This window comes from Anticarsia gemmatalis, chromosome 1 (genome assembly GCF_050436995.1).
Source record: "Anticarsia gemmatalis isolate Benzon Research Colony breed Stoneville strain chromosome 1, ilAntGemm2 primary, whole genome shotgun sequence".
NCBI lineage: Eukaryota > Metazoa > Arthropoda > Insecta > Lepidoptera > Erebidae > Anticarsia > Anticarsia gemmatalis.
Genome location: NC_134745.1, coordinates 13,529,067 through 13,552,054, shown reverse-complemented (window position 1 = coordinate 13,552,054; position 22,988 = coordinate 13,529,067). Strand labels below are relative to the sequence as shown.

The 22,988-nt window shown below is 34.6% G+C and overlaps 1 protein-coding gene across 1 annotated transcript in view; it reads left to right on the top strand.

Annotated features, from left to right (window-relative positions):
- The first annotated feature begins 11,915 nt into the window (after positions 1-11,915).
- The window catches only part of LOC142977181 (uncharacterized), a 38,511-nt gene continuing 27,438 nt past the window's right edge, over positions 11,916-22,988 (top strand). Inside the window, exon 1 of the mRNA XM_076120936.1 lies at positions 11,916-12,375. Within this exon, the coding sequence (XP_075977051.1) occupies positions 12,358-12,375 (18 nt within the window). The 5' untranslated portion in view covers positions 11,916-12,357. The remainder of the gene's footprint in view (positions 12,376-22,988) is intronic.

Genomic DNA, 22,988 nt, shown 5'->3' with positions numbered 1-22,988 from the left:
CACTACGAAGGTTATGTCTTACTACGTATGGATGCTGGTCTTCAGGTAGATTGCGTCTATTTCGATTTTCGGAAAGCTTTTGATGTAGTGGATAATGACGTTTTGTTGAGTAAATTAGCCGGGATAGGATGCACACCGCATACTTTAACGTTCTTTGCAAGTTATTTGAAAAATAGGTGTCAATATGTCGACTGTAATGGTCATTATTCTGAAATTTATTTTACGAGGTCTGGTGTCAGCCAGGGCAGCAATTTAGGGCCACTTCTTTTTAATTTAACCATAAATGACTTGCCAAACGTCGTGTCTAATTCTACACCTTTGCTTTTCGCTGACGACCTGAAATTGTTAATTGAAATACGACAAAATGAGGATCACATTAGACTACAGCAAGATATAGATAATTTAATTAATTGGAGTATAGATAATAAATTGTATTTTAATATAGATAAATGTTCGGTGTTATCATTTGGTCGTGCTCGTACTCCAAGCCATTACCAATATCTTATGGATGGAACGCCTATCAAACGAGTCACAGAGGTTCGAGACTTAGGGGTGCGCTTCTCAGCCGATCTAATTTTTCGTCAACATATTATAAATGTATGCAAAAAAGCGTACCGAAATATAGGGCTGATATTACGACAAGCCAACCAGTTTACAAATATAGGAGCATTGAGATCGCTGTACGAGGCTTTAGTCAAAACTCATTTAGAACAGAATGCGGCAATTTGGTCACCAAGTGAAACTAAATATAAACTAATGATAGAACGCATACAGAACAAATTTATTAGATTTTTGTATTTAAAACAGTATGGGGTATATCCTGGGTTTCCATTACTATATCCTACACTGTTTGTCTTGGGTATGACAGGATATTACAAATTAGAAGTGAGGAGGGAGGCCGCTTTGGCTACTTATCTTTTAAAAGTGTTGCGTGGTAAAATACATAATCCGAGGTTACTTGAATGTATAACGCTATGTGTCCCGGACGGGCGCGCCGAGCGTCGCCGTCGACCGCCGCTGCTGTGCGTGCCGAGCGCGCGCACCAACTTACAACAGCGAGCGCCGCTCACGCGAGCGCTGCGGGCGCTCAACACTGTAGCCGATAGAATTGATATTTTCCATTGTTCGCTGAGTGAATTCACAGAGGCCATTTACTGTACCTTAAGTGAATAACTGTATTCAAAATGCATGTATTATAAATGTGACTACACTATTACATTAGGTTCCTACCTGTTAAAATAGTTGTAAGTTATGAATAAATAAATAAATAAATAAAAACGTTTATTGCTATAGAAAAATACGGTGTAACGTGTCCAGTACGTAAAAGTAAAAACTACCGACGGGCAGTTTACTACTACTAACGACTAAAGATATAGGAAAATTTTAAATGAATATCTTATCATTGCCTCTAGTAGGTGCCGCATGCCGTTCAAACTGTTTTTAAAGTACATTTTTAATGTCAAACGCACGATTCAACATAGTAACACCTGAAAAAAATCACGCTCTTGTCAGCTTAGTAGGTAGTATAACAGTCAGATGCCTAATGGGTAAGATTTTAATAATATATATTTTCACACAGAAAGGTCCATGACACAAAAACTTGGTAATGTAAATAATAAAATTGAAAGACTTGATTGATCAATTGAAAAACTTATTTTATTTATTCATTTATTATCTTAACTAAGGTTAAAGACAAAAATAAACCACAAAATAAAATGCAAAGGGAAGATTTTTTTACTCCCCTTTCTTACCTAACCTAGTAAGTTCGTTCTTAGCCTAGTTCCATATTTAACAGCAAAGTGACTCACATTTTCCTCAATGTCTACCGAAAATTAAGCTCTTAAGTCAATCACGTGCCTCAAATTTTAAGACTGAAAGCGGTAACGTCGGGGCGCTTTTAACGCGTGAGTCGTGCGGTTTATTGTCGTCACACACAACACGGGCGTGAGACAAATGCGTGAGTACTAATGTTAGTTGCAGCGGTTGATACAAATAAAGTAACCGTGTGGCGTCAAAAAGGACAAATCGCGTCTCTTTATGTGTATGTCCTCTATACAATTACTTGGAATTACACCCGCCATATAGGGCGACCCACAAAAAAAAGCGTATTATATAGCAATCCACTACAGCTTGTATACACTAGTTTTGACAACGAAAGGTTTTTGTAATGACAGCATCGTGCAACACTTAGAATTATAGCTGTCGTACTCCTGCGCCCGTCCCGCAAACGCATATTGTGTGTAACAGTTTTATATCCAAGTTTTTGCTAAATTCTACTTTGCAGAATGTTCAAAAGTAATCACCTTACGTGTCGCTACGTTACGGAAGTACTCACTAAGTACTGAAGTCGTGAATTTCACATGTTAAAGCCCGATTGGAAAGTTACTTCGAGACTGAACTTTACAATGCGATGTCTAATAAATAATATTAAAATGTCAAGTTATTTTCGTGCTAAGAGGTCGGTAATATTTGTTGTTCAACAAATTATTAAGATTCCATAAATTTTGATAAACAAACTTATTGTTGCTGTTTTACGTCGCATTATTTTCAACTGTGTAGCATATAAGCTCTCAGAATAAGTGTAGATTACTAGCGGGTAAAAGTATGAATTAAAATGGGTCAATAAAACTTTATAAAACGTTATAATACATAAAAAAAATCACGAAACAATCATAATCAACTCAAAACCTGCAGTTTTGGGAAACCAGGCGCTGATCAGATTCTCATACAAATTTTTTCGACAGTTAGCCGGTTACGATACTCGATACTAGTAGAAAATCGGGCTACAGGTGTAACAGTGATCCAAATCAATCCATCTCCTCTTAATCACCCCAACACATACCACCCATAAAACACCATCAGAAACAAAACAAAAACAATCGCCACCAATATTTCACATCGATTCCATAAATCGAATACAACATCTACAACAAATTGATCGATCCGGTAATCCGGAATATCGTAACAAATGTCATTCGATCCCTGGATTTGGGCAAAAAAACTCGAGGGAGACCACCAATAGACGTTTTGGGAACATTTTCAATTTCCGGCCATACTTCGCTCACTCAGGACAGCAATGGCGTAAGTGCAAAAACGCAAGTTTTAATAATAAATGCAAGTTACGATACTTACGGTCAATTTGTTATCTTAGATTCTACTGGTCCGAAGTGTTAGATAGCCTATTTATCGAGGAAGGCTATAGGCTATATATATATCATCACGCTACAACCAATAGGAGCAGAGTACCAGTAAAAAATGTTACGAAAACGGGGAAAATTATGACCCATTCCCTTATGTGACGCAAGCGAAGTTGCGCGGGTAACCTAGTTAATGTATAAATAAAAGATGTTTACCTGATTGTCTACTATTTTCAAGATCAGGGAATCAAAATCAGAAAAGATACCTGATTATGCAGTTTTATGGATGTCTTGTAAAGTTTAATTTATTACAAAATGAATATTTACAATAAAAAAAACTGCGCTAAAGTATACATCGACAAATAATGTATATAAAAACAGTTGCGCTATGTTTCGTTGCGATTTTCCGCATCGCTGTCAACCGCGAATGTTCCCTGAAATCTGCCAGCATTGCCACATTGTTTGGCACCTTGTAAAGTGAGTGTTTTTCGACTTACACCGTTATGTCCCTCTTTGACTTGTGTAACTGTGACGTCATGTCCTTGTTGACGAATATTTGATATACGTAAATATCGGACGGTTCTCTTTACTAAATGTCTTCCTGATCCTGAATGTGGATTGTTCTTTGTTTTATTATTTACTGTATTGGTGATGCGTAGTACTTGTAGCCGGCAGTCCTCTCTAACAAGATGTATGGATATGAATAAGGCAAGGGATGTATGTAACGATCGTACTAAGTGGCATTCTTTGGCCTCTGGTAAAAGCCGTGGTATTGTGTATGTATGCATGTGTTGGTTAAAGTGTTTAGATAAAAGGGTAGTTATTACTTTGACTGGTTAAATATGAAATGTATACTTAAGTACGGTAGTCAGTTACCTTCAATTGTGCAAGACTTTGTTTATACTGTCTAAGTGTGTGCACAGTACGCTCTGTTTTTCTTCAGTCGGATACAAAACGACCTTAAGTACTCTCTAAGACAGAGGTCTACGACCTCGACTTGCCACCTCCAAGAACTACTACAAAGAATATATTGACAGAAAATTCAGAGCTTTTTTGGCCTAGCCTTAAAAGATTGCATTTTTACTGCTCAGCAAAAGCTCCCTCTTGGATTCTTAATGCCCACGGTTGCTTACTGCGTCCGGCTACACATCCAAGACGGCGTTCAAGTTAAAAAAAAGCATAAAACTACATAAAATAAAAAACTGTTTAGTTAATTTCATCCTAAGTAACACCACATTACTAACAATCACTAAAATAATCCTTTACACTACTCCAAAGCATCTTAAGCCTTCAAGAGCCTCAAATGTATCCAAGATCAGGTAGTAACAACAAAACATATTTGCTTTGAACGCAGTAGTTTCGGCACGCATTAGCATTTCACCCGGCGCTACTTCATTTGCCTCACTAATTGTGTACAATTTTGTTTGCCCTCATTTGAATGCGTTACCCGACGGTAAAGTGCCGGTTTAGTTTTTAATTAAACTGCGTAAATAATGTATTTTATGGTGTTCCATTTTGTATTTGGTTGTGGGTGATTTTTGAAGTTATTGAAATGGTCGCCGAATGATTCTAGCTTGGTTTTTGTGTTTAATAACTAAAAGATAGATGTTTTTATTAATTGATTTTGTGCTTCAAACATAATTATTCGTTTTGATTTAGTTTTTTAATACGAAAACAGTACTTTTAAGTTCAAATACCTGCCTGATATTTTCTAGTTCAGATCCTAGTCGTTAGTACTTACAAAGTTCTTGTACTTTACTTATCTTTGAAACTACATGGTCTCTGTATTTAAACACTATGTGGTTTCATAGATTCTATATATTCCCAAGAACTTATCCAGCATAAACATTTGTAATCTGCATCTGCAGTAGTGGGTTAAATTCACTTCTAGTTTATTAAAGTTCATCTTCCATATATTTTTACTCCAAAGACCTATTTGTAATACTTGTTTCATTATTAATTTTCAGTGTTAACTAATTAAATTTCCTACAAAACTATTGAACTATTCTAACAGCGAACTATGAATTTTTATTTGATCGAGCGTCTACGAATTATGTATAGCTCGTTTCTCATTTATAATGGCCGGCAGATTGAATGCGTCCGGACGGAAAAATGGATGCTTCAGTAAATATATTTCCGATTTATTAGACTACCAATAAAGGTTTGCTTTCCAGCTGTTGTGAAATGGATGTAGGAAGTACGTATTTAATTTGTTTAGGTTATATTGCGTGTGTTTAAGAAAGGATGTTCAAGGAATGGAAGTTACTGATTCATTGAAATACACTTTTTCATTTTATTTAACTAACTAAATAAGTGATTCATTAGTGTGTGTTGTTAGGGCATAACCTATCTTTCATCACAATATAAGAACCGTTATTTATATCGCTTAGTATAATATACTACATTTGATAAAATAAATCAGATTTTTCACAATATTAAATAGGCAGAATGAATTGTACTAGTGCCTAATGTAACCAAATTCTTGAATTCTGAAAGTCATTGGTTTTTCATGGCAACGCTATGCAAACAATAAGAAAATCCATATTATTATATCGAAATAAATATAATAATACAACTTACACAACAATTTTCAGGAACATTTCCCTTCGATTCCCGGTAGAAATATTTCAATATCGTTCGCGTACATATCAAAGATTTTCCTTTTTATCCAACTACTGAAATGTAAAGCTTATGAAATTCTTGAAAAACGTAATATTCATGTAACCTGCAAATATTATAAATTACCTATACGACTTGCAATATAAATTTTCACTTGAAATTTAAAGCTTGTTCCACGAATCCGAACTAGGTTACTTCAGTTCGTCGAAGCCGTTTCCGAAATGAATCGTTTGTTGATTTTATTATAATTTATTTTAATACAGGCTTTTGTACACCTAGACTCATATAGGATCGAATGAACATAATGCACTACATATTTTTGTATGTCTTTAAAAGTCATACAAAAATATATAGTTAGCGTTAAAGTATAGCAATAATTGCCTCTGAGGTGCGGGCGCTAGTGTGTCCGACTACTGACTCTAATGGTTTAAGGTTCGTTTCCCGAGTCGGGCAGAGCCCGGTAACGTGCCGGTAAATAACAATAGGCTCATCGTCTATTAAATGGAACTTACATCGTTAATGATATAACGTTCTGTCTTTCAGTTATAACAGATGATTGATATATGCCTGTATAGCAGTATTTGGAAAAGAAGTGCTCAAACTAAAAACCCTGTCGTTGTAACGAAACAAATGCATTCATGCTAAGAAACACTCAAGATTTCGTTTAATATTCGTTTTCGTTGATACAAAGTAGACCCCCAGATTCTTAGAACACTTTATATATCAAAGTTTAAATGAAATTGTCACAACCATATTTCCGAACGATATTATTTTACACGTATTCGGTTTAGTTTGCTCCCAATATGATTATGAGGATTGCTTGGAATGTTTTTGATTCATATTACGGGAAGAATGATTGAGTGAGTCCGGAATTTTATCGAAGATTGAACTAAAAAGAATGAGATTTATTATTACCGTTGTGAGATAAATGTTATTTCTAATATCATCTTCTCTTTTTACTTGTGCAATTTTCACTAATGATTGTTTTTCACGTAATAAAACAATAACCGAGATACGTTTAGATAAAAAACCTTGCCTGAGAATGAGCCTAATAATACTATATATTTTTGCATGTGATTTTTCATTGTTACAAGATAAAAGTCGTTTACAACTTATGGATAATTGCCGTATAACCTACCCGACAGGTAAAGTGAAAGTAAATGTATAAAAACAACTGTCTAAATGCCATCTATCTGGTAAGCAAACCGATACTTATTCAGCAGTGGTGAAAGCTAGGCTATCTCTTTGACAGCTATTAAATAAGTCTTCGTACCTATCATTGATCAAGAGTTTATTCAATCCAATCATAAAATTCAAATCCAAATAAATAACGAAACAAAAATTTCAAACCGTAACCGACATTGACGGTTATGTCGCGTACGTGCCGTGACGTCACAAGTATGACGTCACGAGCAACAAGTGACGTTATTTATTATTTTTTACGATATTCTCCGATGTGACAAGTTTATGTCGAGGGTCCAGCAAGTCTGTGTTTATGTTCGTGTTATTTATTTATTTAGATGATATTTTATGTAATGTTGCCAAGTGATTTTTATAGGGTTCATTTAATAAAGTGGTATCTGAAATTGAAATGTTATTAACGATTACTTTATCTAGACTTTTTTAATACAAGCATGAACACTTTTGTTACATATTCAAAAATACCAATGGCTATGTAGCGACTTCTGAAATCATTACAAATTTGTTATTTAAATAAAATATACGCTATATTTTTTTTTACCCATGACTGCTCCACTCCTAGGCAAGGACTCCTTACGAACGAGAAAGGGGCTAAGAGGGGGATTAGAGAAAAAAATAAAACCCGACGGTAAATAAATGCAATAGCACGTACATTATGCGTCGCATTTTTAATAACTCGGAGTTCCTGCTTGTTCAACTGTGGAATCCACAACCCCAAAAATCTTACAAACAAAACATCAAACTTAAAAATTCAACACACCAGCAAAATGGCGTGCTCAAAACTTATGAATCTTCTCAAAATTGAGCAGAAGGGCTCAATCTAGTCCCGGACATAATCTGTAATGAGGAAATCCGGACACACAGCGCCGGCCAGTCACGTTGCTAAGTAACGACATGACTTGAATGACGGTAGAACTTGAATTAATTTAAGGGCCCACTCAAGGAGATGCAATTATTCATCGTTGACGGCTTTACTCTTTGTTTTATTTATTTATTTATTTATTTATTTATTTATTTATTAAACAGTACAAGCTTACAGTGTTCACCAAAGCGCTTATATGTTATTCTAAGTTACATACAACATTTTATAATATACAATACTAAGTAGCACAAACAATAACAAATCAAAAATAACAATACCTTATAAACAATACACACACCATAAATCAGACTTAAAATATATTATCACAACTTATATAATATTATTATTTAAATATATAGATATACTTGAGATCATTCTCGTATTGCTGTCAGCAAATATGTCTGCATTTGGATTGGTTTGTAGGAATGCATTTAATAGAGTTATAGCCATCCCTGTAGGACTGTTGGTGGCATGTGCCGAGCGCCATGATGGCGGACAGGCGAATAGACGATGCTGGCGTCTTCCTACACCTCGCATGTACTGATCGGGCACATTAAAGTGAATTGACTCACGTACCGATGGATTGTCTATCTTGTTATTTAACAACAAGAAATAATGCATCATATGAGCAAATTTACGCCTAAGCTCTAGAGTTTCCATGCCAACCATTCCTGAAACGAACATCGAGGGATACAAATATGGGTAATATCCATGCACACGTTTATAAACATAGCGGGCAAATTTACGCTGGATTTTTTCTATCATGACACTATACAATTTTTCATGTGGATTCCATACTATTGCGTTATACTCTAGTTTACTGCGTACGTATGCATTGTAGAGTAGTTTTATTGCGTGAACATTTTGAAATTGAGATGAAGTTCTCATTATAAAACCTAACGACTTATTCGCCTCTTTACAGATTTTCTTTACGTGTTCATGGAAGTTAAGTTTAGAATCGAGAGTCAGTCCTAAGTCTCGTATTGTAGTGACGCGTTCGAGCGGTTCACCGGCCAGTTCGTAGGTGACTTTTATGGGAGTACGGGAACGAGTAAAAGTTATTGTCTTACATTTAGAAATGTTGAATGATAATTTGTTCGCCAAACCCCACTCGGCGATAGCGTCAATATCATCCTGTAAGTTTCGACAATCACTGGTGTCGCAGACGGCTGTGTACAACTTTAGATCGTCAGCGAACATCAGGCATTCTGATCTTGTAACACATTTGGGCAGATCATTTATCATTATCAAGAATTGCGTTGGTCCCAGGGTACTGCCCTGACTAACCCCCGATCGAGTGTAGTACTCCTGCGATACAAAATTGCCCAACTTTACATACTGCTTCCTATCTCTGAGATAGTCAGCCATAAACGTAAGCAATTGGAAACTAAATCCAATCGAGCTAAATTTTGTGAGAAGGACATCATTATCAACTAAATCAAATGCTTTTTTAAAATCAAAATATGCAGCGTCGATCTGACATCCGGCGGTCATTCTGGTATTTATAAAATCAACAAAATTAGTAAGGTTAGTTAAGGTAGAACGTGCGGGTCTAAATCCATGCTGTGAGTTATCTAGGCGAGTACTGACCTGTTTAAATATATTATCATTAACAACAGATTCGAAAAGTTTACCAAACACGGAAAGGACTGCAATGGGTCTAAAATTCGAAATCTCAGCCGATGTTCCGGTCTTGGGTATTGGTATTACTCTTGAAACTTTCCATCGACTAGGATAGCAACTATTGTGGAGAGAGAGATTAAATATGTAAAGAAGTGGTTCCTCTAGTGCAGAAAGGCAGTCTTTAACTATAAAAGCGGGTATATTATCGGGTCCATAGGCAGCAGATGTTCTTAAGCGACGTACAGCTTTTCTTATTTCATCTATACCTATCTGGTCGATATTTATTTGTGTTGAAAAACCAATGTCTCTACTGTTACGCTCAGCTATCTTTGGATCTAATAATGGGGTTTCCTTATGGAAAACGGAAGCAAAATGATGTGCGAATGTATCAACGGCGTCTTGGCCTTCTACTATCTTATCATTGTATACAAATTCCTTAAGCTGATTCCTATCGGACCGTTTATCTTTAACAAATTGCCAAAAAGTAGATGAGTTATTAATTATATTATTCTCAACATTATGCATATAACTTTGATAGGAGGTATGTATAAGATGCTTCACTTTAGTTCTGTAGTATTTAAATAATTCTTTGTTGAATTGTAAACCCAAACATTTATATTTTTTCAAATTAAAATATTTTAACTTTATATAATGAATTATCTCTTTAGTGTACCAATGTGGATATATATATTTATTTAAATGGTTTATTGATTTTAGGGGCACCCGCATGCTGATAGCATCGTTGAGCTTATTATAAAATATATCTACAGCTACATTCAATTCCAAATTCTGCTGATCCGTTAGCTCTGTCCAGTCTATGCCTGCAAGATCAGTGTAAAGTCCAATAAGATCTGCTTTACGAAAGTTCCATTCCGTAGCTAATTGGTGACCTGGAGATATAGAGCTATTGTTCATTACGTTTATAGGTAATTTGAGAAATATCTCTAAAGCAGGATGATAGGCGTCAATAGGTACTAAAGGCTCAGTTTCAGAATTAACATCAATATTGCTTGAATTAAGAGTAGTTAGTACAAAATCCAGGATGCCTCCATACTTATTGCACACATGATTACACTGTCGCAACTTACAAAATTCTAAAAAACTATTAAATTGAGTTGTAACATTCTTACTGCACGACTTCAAGTTGAAATCACCAACTATTAAGCATGAGTATTCACTGTAGTCAGAAATAGCATTTTCCATGCATGATAACACATCTAGATATTGTTGATCACTGTAACTTGGCGGCAAATAAACCACACAAACAAACAATTTAATTTTTTTACACGTAACGGTAGCAAATATTATTTCTTTATCATTAGATAGATTATCAACATTAGTAATTCTTTTCACAGTATAAGAATTTTTTACGGCCAATAGAACACCGCCCCATCCGACATCGCCTTCGCGGTCCTTTCGTAGAACCACATATTCAGGTGGAAATAGTTCCGCGTCGTTGACCGAACTATTCAGAAAAGTTTCTGTGAGAATTATAAAATCACTAGATATTGTTCTCATATTGTTGTAAAACATAGCAGTTTTCGATCGAAGACCACGTACATTCTGATAATACAGCATTATTCGTTTGATTCGTTTTTTTTTGTTACTATTGGCTTTATTTTTAGTAACTCCTGTCGTTTTTTTATTGTTTTTTGAAGGGTTACTATTTAAGAAAAAACGTAGACTGCATATCATTAGCGTTTGTCGGGAAGGGGGTAACTACCGGGTATCCATAAAAATGCATATAATCATTGTTGATGTTGTACAAAATGTTGTTATATATATGTCTTATTCCAAAAGCAGTCAACTTTCCAGTGTTTACTGAGAACATGTCCAAGGAAACATTTAGATTTGTATCATAGAAGAAAGCATATGTATTTTGCTGGAGTTCTAAATACAATAGGTTATTAAACAATTCAATTTTGTAATTGTATATTGGAGCACCACATACATAGGTGGGAGTAAGTATAATTATATTTGTTTTTACAACATGGAGTAGGGATTCCCTTATAATTGTAATCAAATCTGAGTAGTTACATGTACTAGTTTTAAAATCTTTTTCACCTAACATAATAAAACAATAGTCGCTCATATCATAATTATGCAACTTGTTATTTATGTTTTGAAGCAAATGTTTTGTGTTACAATTTGGCAAGATATAACGAATACAATCACATTGACTGAACATGTTATCCACAAATTTTAATGAACTATGTGAGGGGCTATTACTTAATATACATACTTTTGGTCTCTTGCGTTGATCTTTAGTAAAATTTTGAGATTGTATATTTTCGTCAGATTTAGTCTCCATCTCATTACAGGTTACGCCATCTGGTTTTGGGGAACCGAGAGTTTGTCCTATGAAGCTGTTTGGCTTTGAGTATCGAACGAAGTCCTGTGGTTTTTCACATTTATTACTAGATGGCGTTATTGTTGTATCATGTTGGTTATGTCGGTAAATCAGTTCATAGTCGGTATCGGAGAAGTCCAGTCTAGTTTTATGTAGTAGCCTGCGCTGTTGTGTGTTTGGTTTTTTAGTTGAAGTTTGCTTGCATATGTGTGTTAATTGATCAATTTTTAACTTGTATTCACTTATTTGCTTTGCTTGTTTCGTATTTTCTAGAAGTAAGTTCTCTATCTCGTTTTCCGCGCTTAATAATTTTTCTTGGAGCACAGATAATTTATTTCTCATTTCGCTTATGTCTTCTATAATGTTGGCTGAAATTGCGGGAGTGCTTCTATTTAGTTCGCGAGTTGGTGATGAATTTAAGGAAGAGTATAGTAAATCTTCACTTTCATCGCATTCTTCCGGGAGACCATCAAACGAATTGTTAGTTGGGATATTCATTTTATGTCTACGGATAGTTATATTCTTCTGAGCAGTATCTGGCGAATTTGGACTTGTTGTGATGGGAGATGAGTTGGAGGTGTCGCGTAAGTGATCCATATTGTTTGTTTACTTTATACTTTTTTCCTTGACAGAGACCTCTATGGATGAATAGCAGTATTAACATAAATATTCCAGTTGATCTGTTATTAGCGGCGTGTCTATTTTCCACTAGGTGGCTATTGTAGTATCTTCTATATTTGAATAAAAAACGGACATTTATGGTTCACAATTTTATAGATAATGTTTTTTTAGTTATTTAGTTTGTATTTGGTTTTTGTTCACTGTCACTTCAAGATTATTGTATTTGTCTGGTTATTACCGTACTTCACTTTGCGAATACTATGTAAATTAGTTCACACAACACTACGTAGGTGAATGTCTTTAGGTCACTTTATTAATGGTTTAACAGCAGTTATAACGTGTTCCACACTGTCACTTGTATAACTCGAGCTAGTAACCAGATTCCAGCACAAATTACAACACTTAACGTCTATTTACTAATTTATTAATCAAAAAAAATAACAGAACGAATAAAGGGCAATGTTTACAGTTTGAGCGCCATCTAGCGTTTTTTTGTCATTTTAGTCATTTATTGATGTAAGTTATAAAAGCTCTATATTTTGTCTATTGTTATTATTTGAATACCACAGATGTAAATAGTAATAATTAAATGTTGATAATTAATTTCCATTTGTTTTACAAATACGTTTAATGTAGTTTTTATAATATTCTACATTTTTAAAGCCAGGACTATATTTATTAGTTTTCACTCTTGTCATAAAATAGCTAAAAAAAAACTATGTAGAAAGATAACTTATATATAATATTTAACCTGCTCAACATATTAGGTTACTGTGCTGTGTGTAACTTTAAAATATTGTTACTGGATTCCAAACCACTGTAGAAGATGTCATCTAACTACGACATATAATTATTTTTATTACACTGACAATAAACTCAATAAACTTATAACGAGATTACAACATAATTCTTACTAAATACCTACTTCGCTCAAAATCATTTAAAAATACTTATCCGAAATAAAATTTCAATTCGTTGAATCGGTCGGCCATATTTAATGGTGACCACAGAATATACAGATAAAGTACGAAACATGTATTCCGAATTTCAATGAACAGAAATGTGGGACAAAATTCTGTAATGCTAAAATTCGGAATGCCATCATCGCTGAATTTCGAAACTATGTGTGCAATGAAAAATGTTTCCTAGTTAGTTTTTTCGTTGCAATTTTGGCTGAGATTTTCGACTGGATATGAATTGTTAATGAGAATCATATTGCCTTTTTTGGTAGACCAGCTTTTGCCCTGTGTCAGTTTTGAAAAATACCTGGATATAAAAATCCTTTGCAATAATCCTGGCTATCAACTTCACACGTCAGGTTAAATAATATTTAACGGACTTCCCTTCAGAACTATTTGAAGAATTTTCAGGCTTGCAAGCCTTCATCACGATGTTTTATTGTCGTCAAAGCAAGTAAAAATAGATTATCATAGGTGTGTTGCCTGGGTTTGAAGGCCAATAATTTAGCTATCAATATTAATATACCTAATAAATATTTTAACATGGAATGTATTTTTGCAGTACATTTTAATGTATGACAAGAAATGGATATGAATAAAGCAAGTGAAGTTTTTAAGGATCTTACCAAGTAACGTTCTTTGGCCTAGCGCTATGGGAGCAAGGCGTGATTATATGTATGAATTTCAAATGTTAAACTTTCGAGACTCGACAGTACCAACTGGAGAGAATCGCGCTACAGAATCTAGCTCCATTCATGATAGAAACACGATGTTTCTCTTCACAAAATAACTAAATGCACCTGTTTGACAACTCTATGTCCATTGGTAATTGTGATATACGGGTGAAACACATTAGTTCTGCATTAGATACTAATACTCTTCCGTGATACCGTAGTACAGAGACCTGTACTCTGTAATACAAGAACAATAGTTCGCTCGGTGAATAAGGACTTAGGAATATGGAAATTATTACAGCACCAAAATGAATTCCTGTATAAACTAAATTTTAGGTGCATTTCAATAGCAGTATTATAATATATGCTTTTATGATAGTAGTTTTCTGTAGAATTGAATACCTTTTAATAGAGCACAAGAAATAGGATTCAAGGCCTAACTCCCTCCCTCGTTTGGGGGAAGCAATTGGGACAAAAACGGTTTTCAAAAAAAGTAAAAGCATTTTCATTGCTATAGCGATACAATATGAATTGTTAGTCCGGTGTATAGCCGTTCTTCTAGTGCAAAAAAGAATCCAAAAATAATGCCGTTAGAAGTAAATAAAAGGTTTTAGAAAACTCTTGATAACACGATACTAGTGAAAAGCACGGACCTTTGTGTTCCGCAATCAGATTGAAATGTTGCTTATCTGTTTCAAATACGAAACTGAATTAGATGGGGCCCTCTTTTACTTTAACGAGATTCTAAGTTTTATAGATTGTGGGACAAAAAAATGTACTAATGGCTGTTGTAATATGCTATCTGCAGTAATAGATAGATAGCAATAATAATAAGTAACAAATATTTCTATCACATGTGTGTGGGACTTAGCACTACACTTCTTATATTTCCAAGGTTATAGATGTTAGGTTGGTGCAAGCCATTGTATATGAAATCTATACTAATATTATAAAGCTGAAGAGTTTGTTTGTTTGTTTGTTTGAACGCGCTAATCTCAGGAACTACTGGTCCGATTTGAAAAATTATTTCAGTGTTTGATAGTCCATTTATCGAGAAAGGCTATAGGCTATATTTCATCACGCTACGACTAATAGGAGCGGAGTAGCAACGAAAAATGTTACAAAAACGGGGAAAATGTTGACCCATTCTCTCTTATGTGACGCAAGCGAAGTTGCGCGGGTCAGCTAGTTACTCATATTTTTCTTCATTAATGTTGTTGCTTGCATGTGAAGGGGTAGACGTACTGCCATAATCTACTCGAGCTTATACTGATGTTACGACTGACCTTAAAAAAAACCAAGAACGTCCAAAAATGTGCTTGTAAGTATCATATCTATACTAATATAATAAAGCTGAAGAGTTTGTTTGTTTGTTTGTTTGTTTGAACGCGATAATCTCAGGAACTACTGGTCCGATTTGAAAAATTCTTTCAGTGTTAGATAGCCCATTTATCGAGGAAGGCTATAGGCTATATAACATCACGCTACGGTCATTAGGAGCGGAGTAGCAACGAAAAATGTTACAAAAACGGGGAATATTTTGACCAATTCTCTTAGGTGACGCAAGCGAAGTTGCGCGGGTCAGCTATCATACATAAAAACGATACTCCAAACACAACCTCATCGAAAGTTCCAAGAAAAATCTTGAAAATAAAAAACAGAATTTAGTAAAGTGTCCATACGTTCTCCATATTTACGGGCGGGAAATGTGTACGTAAAACTTTTACGGCGTAACGTAATCTCTTTTTAACCCATACTTTGTTTACAGAGTCTGAAAAATCCTCGAGTTTGTTGAAAGAACATTAACCCACCACTTTAGAGCGGCTTGGGCACCCTTAACACGTTCAATGTTCCATGAATTTTGTATTACTCGAAGGCAAAAAGATTCGTATGGACTTAATAGGCCTGGTACGAAATGTCCATACGTCCATACTTTAACTGCACGTTTGGCGAAGTAGTTAAAGTGGTCACCTCGCCGCAATAACCGCGTGTGGTAGGTTCGAATCCCACCCGCGACAAATCTTTGTGTGATGAGCACGAGTATTTGTTCTGCTATATAAATATGTATTTAGACGTATATAAGTATGTTTATCAGTTATTTTTTTCTCATAGTTCAAGCTCTGCTTAGTTTAGAATCAAATGATCGTGTGTGAATTGTCCAATGATATGATACATATGATTCTTACCTACTAATATTTCGAGAGTAAATTCCCAAGTTAATATTTATGTCTGTTTGTTTTAAACACTCTTAACGCCAAACCAATTTTTATGAACTTAATTAGAAATGTTTATTTTACAAAAAATATACGCAAGCAAAGGTGAGCTAGCGATGACATAAAAAAACAAAAAGTTTTAAAATTATCTGTATTTATTTTTCTTTAATTTCCGGTATAAATTTTTTATGCGTTGAAATGCTTGTGTAGCGCTTTATTATTTCGGGCGTGTGGTTTATTGATCTAAACGAAAGTTTAAATGTATAATGTAGAATTACTATGGTATTCTTTACCGCCTGTTAAAAGAGAAAATTGAATAAAAAAAAAGCTTTTACAAATAGCCAGTTTCTAAAAACATTTCACCAAAAAAATGTCTTGCAGCACTTGAAATGCCAGTTAAGACGTGTTTGTCTTACAAGTGCTAACAAACCAGGTCCTAGCATTTAGAATACTGATTAAAACCTATTTACCTTACGAGTAATCAGTCACAATCAAAAATCAATACGCCCGTAGCCCAATTCTCTACTCGAGTGCAAACATGACTTGCCATTAGACTTTGTCATTTAAAATGTATAGCCAAAATAGTTCCTATGGAGCCCGCTAGAGGCGCTGATTAGGTTTCCGTGCAAAATTTCTCGATAGTTAGCCGGTTGACGGTAGTCGATAATGGAAGAGAATGGAACAACCGATTGCGTCACTTCTAAATATCTGTAACATGGAAGTTTGACAGTTGTTTTCACACATTTACTGACTTTTTAAAACTATTTTATTTATACTTACCATACAAATTTTGTACAGGTTAAGCTTGAACCACGAAAACAAGCAAGGCCTTTCTGACCCACAGTAGTGTTGTCATGTTAATGCATTCACACGACATCGGACCTACCCGGGGCTCCGTCATAACTAATTCACCACAGCTTGATGAACCCTGCCCGCGTTTTGAGTATTTATAAATTATGACGTCACTGTACTCTTGTAATTTCTGCTGCTTTAAAACTCGGTGCGTCTAAAGCGCGGTCGATAGTGTATGCGACTGATGATCGCTGCCTTTAATTTGATTCCAGGGTTGGAAATTGTACTACTGGTCTCTTCTTATCTATACTAGAATATGAATCGACAGTAGTCCGGAGTTTGGTAACGTGCCCGGTTCATGGCAGAAAGCTTAGGCGCAGATTAGGAATTGGTTTTGTAAAAAAAGTTCTCGAAAAGATCCTAGTTCTTGATTATGTAGTTGCATTTTAATAATATTGGTTAAATATGATAGCCGTCAAAACGTAACAGATAACCTTCGCATTTATAATATTAGCAGGGATATTACGTGTATGTCGTGTATCCACGGTAAACTATATAAAGCTAGATTGACTGCTTTAGTTATGAAACCGTAGTATTAAGACAGATTTCCGCATTTATATTAGTGTTCATGTTAGACGTAAAATAGATTTATTATCAAATCGACTCAATGTCTTTGATCACCCTTTTGCATTCTTTAACACATTTTCCACACCTTTAAAGGCAACGTTGTATAATTTTTTATTGATAAGGTGACGTCGTATAGATTTTTTTTGGCTCTTATCTCTGAGTGCAAGGATATACCGTGACACCGCCTACTGTTAGATTTACGGTTTGTTTGCTCCCATATACCACCTTTTGTAACGGGAAACTCTATGTGGAGGGTTAATTTTAAGCCATGGGTAATGGTAATGCGTAATAGGGTACCATGAAAACATTTAAGAAATGTTTAATATAGAGCACACAGTTTAAGTCCTCTGGGAAAAAATCTTGGCCAGCCACAGCCACAGAAATGTGTTTTATCCATTTAGCATAAAACAGCGAACTTATTATTTTCATTTGTAGCCTCAAACAGAAGATTAAAAAGAAAACTATATATAAATTTTAAACTATATAGGACTTTTTAATCTGAAATCTGATAAACCTGGCCTGATTTCAATAATAACATTAAGTTTAAAGTGACACCATCGAGTTGTGGGAGGACACTTTAAGATGCAAGAGTAAAGGTCACTGGTTCGATCCGAAGCAGCAAATATTTGTACGTATATGCTCCACAAATATTGGTCCCGAAGACGATGTACTGAGATTTATAAACTAAACTATATCGCGGGCAAACTAATATATAGGTTTTTGTAGTACTCTCTGTATTTATTGTAAAATACTTCATAAAATCAGAAATAGAACAGAAACAGAATAGATAACTACCTATAATATTTCTGATTTTATGAAGTAATTGCTTTTTGTCCGCGACTTTGACCGCGTAAAAAGATTCCATGGGTGAAGATATCAGTGCTATCAGTGTACCAAATTTCTGTAGAATTTGGCCAGTACCATTTTCGTGAAAGAGTTACAAACAAACAAACAAACAAATATACATACATACATCCAGATACAAACAAACAATCTATACTAATATTATAAAGCAGAAGAGTTTGTTTGCTTGTTTGATTGTTTGTTTGATTGTTTGTTTGTTTGTTTGAATGCGCTAATCTCAGAAACTACTGGTCCGATTAGAAAAATTCTTCTTCAGTGTTAGATAGTCCATTTATCGAGGAAGGCTATAGGCTATATTTCATCACGCTACGACCAATAGGAGCGGAGTAGCAATGAAAAGTGTTACAAATACGGGGAAAATTTTGCCCCATTCTCTCTTATGTGACGCAAGCGAAGTTGCGCGGGTCAGCTAGTCATCCATACATACATTCATTTATACTTACAAACGTTCGTATTTATAATATAATATTTTTAGTAGGATTTCTGACATCTTATCCTCACTAAGCTTTAACAGATTGCTAAGATATAAGATAAGTAACAGCAATCAACGCCAATCGCTACTCAATAGTACCAACTATTGAAAATCATGCTTCTCACGATCAAATTAGACCTGTGAAATAACAATTAGCCTACAATTAACCACGGAAGGTGATTCTCAATCCAGAAATGCACTAAATAACCTTCCAAACCAAACTTACTTATATTCACCTCAATTATTCACCCGTAACATCCTCCATTTAGCGCCACCTTCCCTTGACTAAGAGAATGGTCTTAGTAATTGCATTTCATAATACTTCGCTTCCCCCGACTGTCGTTAGTTAGAACCTCACTCCCATGGGGCCATCCGTTATGAAGGTTGCCGTAAAGTCTTTTAGAATAATTGCTATGTAGATCTTGAAGGTAGATTGTCTTCAATGGTTTATGGAGAAAGGTTGAAGAAATAATCGGAAATCTTTTTTTAAAGGGAGAAGGATTATTTCAATTTTATACGAACACAATTAATACGAACTAAATGAATGATATTGGTCGTGCGTTGGTCGTGCGTCATTATAATTATGTTGTAAGAGAAACCGGGCATAACTCTGTCTAATTAGACAGAGTTGTGTCTTGTTGATAGCGGTGATAAGCTCAATAGCTACTCAACATAATATTTTTTTTTAGATTTTTGCGAATATAATCATTTGATAGGAAAGGTTTAACTGAATAATTAATTACACAAAAACAAAAACTACTCAACGGATTTTAGTTGAATTATCAACAATAAACTGTGTAATTAATGAGGAATGACAGGAATGTAGAAATTACAGCTCATTTTGAGCTCGGGAAAAAGGCAAACATATGCAAATTTCGTTCATTTAATCAAATGGAGTATTTGAGACATTCTTGTTAAAAATCTTGAAAATGTAGTCTATTGCATAGTTAGAAGTACATGACAATGGAATCACCGAACAGCTAAAGACACAAATTATCGACCTTGAAGTATAGAGGTTATGCCTCAACAAATGTTCTTTTTGACATTATTAAAACCTCTAGAACAGTATTTCATAGTCCCTAGGTGGCGATCTGTCCTAAACGCAGTACTAAACGAGTAAAACAATAATTCTACGTCACACCAAAACTCCAATTTTACGCGGTTTTGTCATCGCAATATCTATTCATGAGTTTTCGTGTCATGTGTGCCGGCAAAATTACATTTACAATCACTAACAACTTTAATACAGGGGCTTAAGGTAGATTTTCCCCTGGCCGTGTTTGTTTGGTGATTGGTAGTGCATTTGAGTAGGGTCTCCATATTCAATTGTAGTGTTATTGGTTGCAAATGTTTTGGCTTTGATAAGAGTATGTTCGTATTTTCGACTTCACAAAGGTCATATCAGATTGTAATGTTTTTTGTTCAAGTTCTAACTGCTTCGTTATTTATTGATGATTTGGAAGTATTTTTAAGTCATAATACCGAAAAGAAAGCGTAGACTAAGACTATGCAGTAAATACATAGTTGTACTGAAATATATAATTATAATTTTACACTATCAAAAATGTTGTGGTAGTTTTTCAACTAAGGTGTTGCGAATTTAAAAAGAAAAACCATTAAACCTATTTCTAAAACGTTTCTTTAGAATCATTCCTATAGATCTAACAATCTGCAATGCATTTCATGTCATCGACATAATCCATACTAATATTATAAATGCGAAAGTAACTCTGCCTGTCTGTCTGTCTGCTACTCAATCACGCCTAAACTACTGAACCAATTTGCATGAAATTTGGTATGGAGATATTTTGATACCCGAGAAAGGACATAGGCTATATATCATCACGCTACGACCAAAAGGAGCAGAGTACCAGTAATTAATATTACAAAAACGGGGAAAAAATTCACCCATTCTCTCGAAGTTGCGCGAGTCAGCTAGTAATCTTATAAAGCCAATATAAGGATTTTATTACTTTAACTTATCAGCGATAAAAGGCTCATCCATTAGATTTAATAAATTACCATAATAGAATATTTTGTACCAAATGTAAAATATTCAAATAAGTCGTACATTTACATTAATTAATGTTTTTACTTATTCCTTCAGATTACAGGCTATTTGATGTCATTATTCATCAGATTTCTGAAATTTTTCATTCCAGAAATCTGATGAAATTCAGAAATTTTGGCTGCCATTTTCTTTTTGTTTTATATTTCGATGTATTTTAAAAACATATTTATGGCCGTATCTCGCTTTGATTGAAAGAAACAGTAACAGAAGAACACTTTCAGGAAATTGATGAATTGTACACACATTGTACACAGTTCTTTCTACTTTTAAGTTTTTGTTTTTTTAAAGTCTTGTAAAGTCACTGTTTTTTTTCAGGAGACAAAGAAACTGCTTTTTTCAGAAAAAGCAAAGTTGTCAAATAATTTATTTCTACCAAATGAAATAACAACGCTTCTAGTAATAAATAAACTGTTTTAGAGTATGATGCGTATTAAAATAACAATAAAAACAGCATCAAATCAAAGAAGCGAAAAATATCAACCGTTTTTATTCTATCCCTACACCGCTGCCATTTTTTGTTTTGACAAATCCCGTTAGAGTACGTATATAACTCATTCACATGCAGCATCGGGTTAACATTCATTCGTTTCTCTATGACTAACAAATATTTAGTTGTGATGCTGACAGCTCATTGGCTGTGGTTTGATTTCGTTTGCGTAGTTTATGCTATGTTAGATTGAAATATGATAAAGATCGGGTGTTTTTTGTCTAAACAAAATGTTTTTTAGTTTTAAGAATAGTAAATGTAGGTTTTATACTTATTAACTGGCCATAGAAAATTATGATAGCCAAACACATTTGCTAAGCGGCATCATGTGTCCAAATTGTAGCTAGATCGATTTGTAATTGGGTATACATTTTTCTTGCAAAATATAGGCTGCTACAGTTATGTAGCTAGTATATATGCATATAGTATTAAAAAAGTTTTCAGGTAACAAAACAAACAAACAAAAAAAAAGTCCAGTCAAATTGAGAACCTCCTCCTTTTTTAGAAGTCGGTTAAAAAGCAATTTTCAAATCAGTCACTTGAATCAGCAAATTATTTATTAAGGTTTTTTAAAGTGCACATTTTTCCATAAATACAACACCAAATGAAAATATCTTCAACCACAAACCAACACAAACACAATTCAATACTAATTTCTTCTCCAACTAAAATTATAAGCGAAAAGTCTTCCGGATTAAATTCTCAAAATAAAAATAAGCGTTTTCTCAACTAAACTCAGAAGTTGTACCAATAAGCAAAGCGCAAAGAACGTGGAAACCTTATAGCTGCCTCGACGGAACCTCGGCACAACGTCTGTAAACTTTCAACCAGAATATTATACCAATATTTAGTATTTACTTTACGTTTTATTGGATTTTCAAGAAATGGTTTAAGCGTTTCTAGTTTTGTTTTTGTGGGAAGTATATTTTAAACTGTAGTACGGTAGCTGATGACTTCAATTCTAGTATCAGTGCCTATCAACTGATATTCTGGGTGTATTTTCTGATTTCGAAACTAGTTACAGATATTAGTATTTTGTAAGTCTCTGTTTTTGGCACTTGGCCAGCGTGGTGGACTCAAGGCCTAAACCCTCCATCATTACGGGAGGAGACCCTTGCCCAGCAGTGGGACAGTAATGGGTTAAAAAAAAATACTGTTCTGTACTGTGTTACAAGGGTCGTCTCCCAAACAAGGGGGAGGGATTAGGCCTTAAGTCCACCACGCTGGCCAAGAGTGGGTTGGAGACTTTGCATGCCCTCAATAAATGTATTAAACAAATTTTAGGCATGCAAGGTTTCCTCACGATGTTTTCCTTAACCGTTAGAGCAAGTGATAATTATTTCTAATACACACAACGAACCTGCGACCACTTGCGTGGGAGGTGCCAACTTAAGCCACTCGGCTATCACTGCTTCAA